This window comes from Mandrillus leucophaeus, unplaced genomic scaffold (genome assembly GCF_000951045.1).
Source record: "Mandrillus leucophaeus isolate KB7577 unplaced genomic scaffold, Mleu.le_1.0 Scaffold55, whole genome shotgun sequence".
NCBI classification, from domain to species: domain Eukaryota; kingdom Metazoa; phylum Chordata; class Mammalia; order Primates; family Cercopithecidae; genus Mandrillus; species Mandrillus leucophaeus.
In genome coordinates this window covers 2,818,194-2,825,119 of record NW_012105919.1, presented here as the reverse complement: position 1 = coordinate 2,825,119, position 6,926 = coordinate 2,818,194, and the positions used below count along the sequence as shown (strand labels likewise).

General features: G+C 44.7%; 1 protein-coding gene across 1 annotated transcript in view; it reads right to left on the bottom strand.

Annotated features, from left to right (window-relative positions):
• Window positions 1–4,431: 4,431 nt before the first annotated feature.
• The window catches only part of LOC105552311 (disintegrin and metalloproteinase domain-containing protein 1b-like), a 6,899-nt gene continuing 4,404 nt past the window's right edge, over window positions 4,432–6,926 (bottom strand). Inside the window, exon 2 of the mRNA XM_011997937.1 lies at window positions 4,432–6,923. Coding sequence (XP_011853327.1) covers window positions 4,964–6,923 — 1,960 coding nt within the window. The 3' untranslated portion in view covers window positions 4,432–4,963. The remainder of the gene's footprint in view (window positions 6,924–6,926) is intronic.

Sequence of the window (6,926 nt, the reverse complement as noted above, 5' to 3'; positions counted from 1 at the left end):
TTTGATTATTAAATCCCTTGAGGTAGTCTTCTTTGGGTTAAATCTGCTCGGTGGTCTACAACCTTCTTTTACTTGGATATTGATACCTTTCTCTAGGTTTGGGAAGTTGTCTGTTATTATCCCTTTGAATAAACTTTCTACCCCATCTCTATCTCTACCTCCTCTTTAAGGCCAATAACTCAGATTTGCTCTTTTGAGACTATTTTCTAGGTCCTGTAGGCATGCTTCCTTTTTTCTTTTTCTTTTTGCTCCTTTGGCTGTTTATTTTCAAATAGCCTGTCTTCAGGTTCACTGATTCTCTCTTCTGATTGATCAATTCTGTTATTGAAAGACACTGATGCATTCTTCAGTATGCCTATTGCATTTTTAGCTCCAGAATTTCTGCTTGATTCTTTTTAATTATTTCAATCTCTTTGTTAAATTTATCTGATAGAATTCTTAATTCCTTCTCTGTGTTATCTTGAGTTTCTTTGAATTTCCTCCAAGACAGTTATTTTGAATTCTCTGTCTGAAAGGTCAGATATCTGTTTCTCCAGGATCAGTCCCTGGTACCTTATTTAGTGCATTTGATGAGGTCATGTTTTCTTGGATTGTCTTGATACTTGTAGATGTTTGTCTGTGTCTGGGCATTGAAGAGTTAGGTATTTATTGTAGTCTTCGCAGTCTGGGCTTGTTTGTACCTATCCTTCTTGGGAAGGCTTTCCAGATATTTGTAAGGACTTAGGTGTTGTAATCTAAGCGGTATCTGCTTTAGGGGGCACCCCAAGCCCAGTAATGCTGTGGTTCTTGAAGATTCATAGAGATACTGCCTTGATAGTCTTAGGCAAGATCCAGGATAATCTGGATTGCCAGCCAGAGACTCTTGTTCTCTTCCCTTAATTTCTCTCAGACATACAGAGTCTCTATCTCTGTTCTGAGCCACCACTGGGGGTGCAGTGACACAAACACCCCTGTGGCCACCACCACTGTGACTGCACTGGGTCAGACCTGAAGCCAGCACAGTTCTGGGTCTTGCCCAATGTCTGCTGTAACCACTCCCTAACTACCACCTATATTTGCTCAAGGCCTTGGGGCTCTACAGTCAGCAGGTGGCAAGGCCAGCCAGGCTTGTGTCCTTCCCTTCAGGGTAGTGAGTTTCCCCGGGCCCTGAGTGGGTTCAGAGGAGCCAGCCAGGGACTAGATTCAAAAACCTTAGAAGTCTACCTGATGTTCTCTTGTACTGTGGCTGAGCTGGCACTCAAATCACTAGATGCAGACCTTCTCACTCTTCCTTTCACTTTCCAAAGGCAGAGAAGCCTTACCCTGTGGCCACCGCCACCATGGGCCCATGGGGAGTACTGCCAGACTACTGCCAAAGTTCCCTTAAGGCCCAAGGGCTCTTCAATCAGCTTGTGGTGAATGCTGTCTGGCCCAGGACTCACTCTTCAGGAAATTGGGCTCCCCTCTGGCCCGGGGCAGGTCCAGAAATGCTGTCCAAGGCTAAGTCCTGGAATCGGGGACTCTAGCCCACTTGATACTCTACTCACCTGTGGCCGAGCTGGTACCTAAGGTGTAAGAGAAAACCCCATTTACTCTTCCCTCTGCTTTTCTCAAGTGGAAGGAGTCTTGCCCCATAACCACCACAGCTGGGAATGTGCTTAGTCTCACTTGAAGCCAGCAAGTCTCAGACTCTCACCCAAAGCCCTCGATGTAGTGCCTGGGTATTGTTGCTGGTTATTCAGGGCCCAAGGGCTCTTCCATTCGCAGGTGATGAACGCTGCCAGAACTGAGTCTTTCCCTTCAAGGCAGCAGGTTCCCTTCTGGCCCAGGGTGTGTCTAGTATTATCATCCAGAAGTTAGGGCCTGGAAAGTGGGCCCCAGAACTCTGACCAGTACCCTATTTTGCTGTGGCTGAGCTGGTATCTAAGATATAAGACAAAGACCTCCACACTTTTCCCACTCCTCTCCTCAAGTGGAGGGAAGGAGAGTCTCTCACAACTGTGAGCTTTGCAGCCTGGGGTGAAGGGGGAGGGGTGATGCTCTTAGCCACTCCAGCTGGTTTCAAAGTAGGTCATGTCCCCACCACCCTCTCACCCAGTTCACTGTCTCGGGGCCAATTCAGCACTAGGACTCCACCTAGGTTTTGCAGTCCTTGTGTCCTGGACTGCCTTTCAAGTTTCTTTGGGGCCCCAGAACGCTTTAACCCATGGTGGTGAGGCTTACAGGAACTCAAGTTCCAGTGCTGGGATCTATCATTTCCCTCTGGCTAGAGCTGGTTTAAATGCTCCCTCTGTTGGCAGGTGTCAGCTGTGTTTGGTCCAGTTATCCCTTCTGATTTTTAGTTCTTATGAATGTGCTTTTTTGTGTGTAGATAGTTGTTAAGTTGGTGTCCTTGCTGTGGGGGGATGATTGGTGGAGCCTTCTATTCCACCATCTACCGTGCCTAGACACCATCTTTGGGAAAAAAAAAAATCCTTCTCAAGGTACAAATATTGCCACGGTTGTGACAGTTGGATTTGATTAAATTATTCACTTGGTCAACATTTGTTGAGCAGTGAGCTGGGCCTACAAAACTGAATAATGATGCCAACTTGCCACTCCATTCTGTCAGGATGTAGTAGGGGAAAAGACATTTTAATCCATAATGACTACACAATGCAGTAGATTCATGACAGAGATCAGCATGTGTTTGTAAGGCTTTGGTTTCATTAGAGTCACTGAAGAAGCATCTCTGTTCTGGGCAATTAAGGACATGTCTTTCCCTTCAGTTTTTTTTGTTTGTTTTTTTGTTTTGTTTTGTTTTGTTTTGTTTTTAACGGAAGGAAAAAGCTCATGAGGCAGTAGATTCACTCATTCCTGGGGAGGGATGCAGGTCCTACCACTTACTGGCTACCTCTATAGCAAACTCTTCAGTGTCTGTTTCCTCATGTACAAGATGGAAGTTTTATTGGGAAGTTGGGAGGATTAAATTAAGGCAATGAATGTAAAGTATTGCTTTAACACAGTGCCTGGAACAGAATGAATGTTTTTTGTTTATTTGAGACAGGGTCTTGCTCTGTCGCCCAGGCTAGAGTACAGTGGTGGTATCATAGCTCACTGCAGCCTCGAACTCCTGGGCTCAGCAATCCTCCTGGCTTAGCCCCCTGAGTAGCTGGGATTATAGGTGCACACCACTATGCCCGGCTAATTTTTTGTTGTTGTTGTTGAGACAGGGTCTTACGATGTTGCTCAGGCTGATCTTGAATTCCTGGCCAAAAGTGATCCTTTCACCTTGGCCTCCCAAAGTGTGGGGATTACAGGCATGAACCACCGAGCCTGGCCTAATGTTAACATTATATTTTCTTTGTGCTCTCTTCTCAGAGAAGTAATTGCCACCTCCAGAATTCTATTACCTGTACAGAAGTTCCTTCTGATATTCAGTCAACAAGTTATTAATGTGAATAATTTTTTTAAACGAAAACTAGAGGAAAAAATATTTATTTTTAGTTTTTTTTTTTTTTTGAGACAGAGTCTCGCTTTGTCACCCAGGCTGGAGTACAGTGGTGTGATCTTGGCTCACTGTAGCCTCAACGTCCCGGTTTCAAGCAGTTCACCTACTTCAAGCCTCCCGAGTAGTTGGAACTACAGGCGCATGCTACTACTCCCGGGTAATTTTTGTATTTTTAGTAGAGACGGGGTTTAACTATGCTGACCAGACTGTTCTCAAACTCCTGACCTCAGGTGATCCACCCTCCTTGACCTCCCAAAGTGCTGGGATTACAGGCCACCGCGCCTGGCCAAAAATATTTTAATTTCATACATATAGTCAGCACTGTAGTAGATGCCTCTACACTATTATAGAATTAATGTAAACACAGTTTCCTAACTCTAGGTGATGTTCATCAGCCATGAGTTATCTGAGGGGTATGAAGTTCATCCCAGGGAAATTAGTAAAACAGAAAAGCTATGAAAGTTGGCCTCACTTTGGGAGGCTGAGGCAGGTAGATCAGGAGTTTGAGATCAGCCTGGCCAACGTGGGGAAACCCTGTCTCTACTAAAAATACAAAAATAAGCCAGGTGTGATGGCATGCACCTGTAATCCCAGCTACTCAGGAGGCTAAGGCAGGAGAATCGCTTGAACCCAGGAGGCGGAGGTTGCAGTGAGCTGAGATCACACCACTGCGCTCCAGCGCTCTGGAGTGACAGAGCGAGACTCCATCTCAAAAAAAAAAAAAAACTGGCCTTGAAGATAAAAAGTATTTTAGGTATAAAGGGAAGATGGCTGTAGGAAGCATCTAGAAACATTGGGAAATAATAAATCAAATATACATATATCATATTAAACATCTGCCAGATTTGGAAAGCAGGTGACCTCAATGCTGACCTCTTAACCAACAAGCAATCAGGGTTTTCTTCTTTGATACAGTCCCTCCCGCAGTGCCCCAGAATAAAGTGGACTGAATAACTAAACCATGTGGAACCTGAGGACATGTCTAATATGAATAGGGTTTTATTTGTTTTTGGATTTAAAAACTCTTCCTTTGATGAATGCACATTTATAGGTCAAGTTAGAACAACTAATCATATAACAATTGTCCTCACATAATAGGTAGTTGTTACTTAAAATGAAAATTCCAGAGACAGTAATAAATTCAGGCACATATGATTCTGTATGTCAAACAAATAGAAGACAGCATGTCCTGAAAAAGTTTCTGGTGACTAAAACAATTGGCCCAAACAGACAAGGACATTGATGTCCAAAGATGCTTGTTAATGGTTCCAATGAAATGTGAAAAAGCAAAAGGTACCAAAATATTTGACATATTAAATTAATGTAAATTTAATTACTAAAATGAATAATAAAAGTGAAAGAATCCTTCCTTCCACATTAGTATATCTGAGTCAGAGCCACTAAAGCTATCTATTTCTACTTCACCAAACCTCTCATTTCCACTCAGTGCTTGAGAAGTTTGATATACTTGGCTTCATCTCCTTATTTCTAACCTTAAGAATCTGATGCTTCCTCCTCCTTTTCTTCTTCTTCTTCCTTCTCCTCTTCTTCTTCTTCTTCTTCTTCTTCCTTCTCCTCTTCTTTTTCTTCTTTTTCTTCTGGGGCCACTTCTGCTGCCTCTGGCTTTATTTCTGCGGCCGGTGGTGGAGGCACTGCTGGAGGAGCTTCTGCTGGGGCAGCCTCTGGTGATTTTTTAAGCAAGCAGATCAAGCAAGTAATTACACTTAATAATAGTATTATAAAAAGTATAATGAATGATAATATCATCATGTCTACAGCACGTTCTTCATGTTTGGAACTAGATATTTTTTGATTTTGACCTCCTGAAGGTGTCCCACCTGGCTTACCAGGAGGGCCACTGTCCACACTACCTCCACTTCCTGCAGTAACACAGTCAGGGGGGGCATGCCCTTCATTACAGTGGCAGTGCCCTAAATCGTTACAAACTCCGTTCCCATTACACGTTTTTTCTGGGTTGCAGGCAGACATCACTGGGGTTTTATCTGTGCAGGTGGAATTTAGGCAGACTTTATTTGGTGCACAGTAAGTGCCATTGTGCATGTCTCCTTCATCAGGAATGTCAGTACTTGTATAGGCATCCATGCTCCAACATGAGTCATCTCCCCGAGGGACCTGAATCATTGTATGTTGGAGACTGATTTTTGGTAAGCCTGTAAACCCAGAACATATAAGTTTCCCACAAAGTGTATTACCATCTGAACACCGAACATATTGTGACCCAGGACTGGTAGGAATGCCACAGTTTCCAAATCGGTCCCCTTTGCTGTTCATTGAATTGTAACACTCTTGTGAGGCTGATTTTGCACCATATCCAAATACTTGTTTGCACTGATTGTTAGGGTCCATACAATTACCTTTAATGCACTGGTAAATTTTATGACATTTTGACCCATCTTGCTTATGCCTGTTGTCGGGGCATACTGCAGATGTACCATTGCAAAATTCTGGGAGGTCGCAGGAATCACTAGAAGGACGGCAAGAATATCCCTTAGGTTGAAATTTACAGTTATGACAACATGGACCATCACTGCACTCTGCTTTCACCTTCAGTATACAGTTTTCATCACAACATGGGTGACGCTGACATAGAGAACCACAGTCACACTGCTCCGTGTCCTCCACCACGCCATTTCCACAGACAGAATCCCTACGCTTGCGGCCCCTGGGCCATGGCTTGTTAAATAGGCAGGCCCCTTTGTGTTCTCGAAGGAACTGATGGAAGTAGTCAGAGCTGCAGTTGCTGAAGCCACTTTCTTTTGTGATATTTTCATGCATGAGGCAAAAGTGCTTCTCTCTGCAAAAGCAGGCCGAGTGGTCGTGCTGAATACCCAGGTTGTGCCCGAGCTCATGGACCATCAGGGCTGCGAACAACAGCACATCTTCATGATGGAAGGATTCAACAGCTGCCGCAAAACCGCTTGAGCAGGCACCACTGAGAAAGGCCTGGCCCGTATTCTGTCCAGGATGATGCCCGACGATCATGTGGGCAACATCGTGCTTCGCACGACGGAAGAGCATCTCTTGTCTCCAGCGATTGAAATTCCTGAGTGTGATTTGCAAGTCCACTGCGACATCTATTAGGTCCCCCTCGGTCCAAATCTCCATTCCGGTCAGCACCACCTCTGTGTTTATTCTCCTAGTGAAGCTGTCGGCCAGAGCAATGACATCCACTACTCTCTGGACCGTCTCATTGATGTTACTGCCCCACATCTGGAACCGCTGGTTGTTGACCACGACAAACATCTCCACGTACTTGGTGTGTGACCACAAGTAGGACAGCGCCTGTAGATCACGAGGCTTCCTGCTCCCTTGTTGCCAGCTAGTGGACACCACATGGCTGTCTCTGGAAGTGACACCACAGGAGACTCGCGCTTCATGTGCCATGGTGTATAACACATGTTCAAACCGTCTTGAAGAGTCCATGGGCTCAATGCTG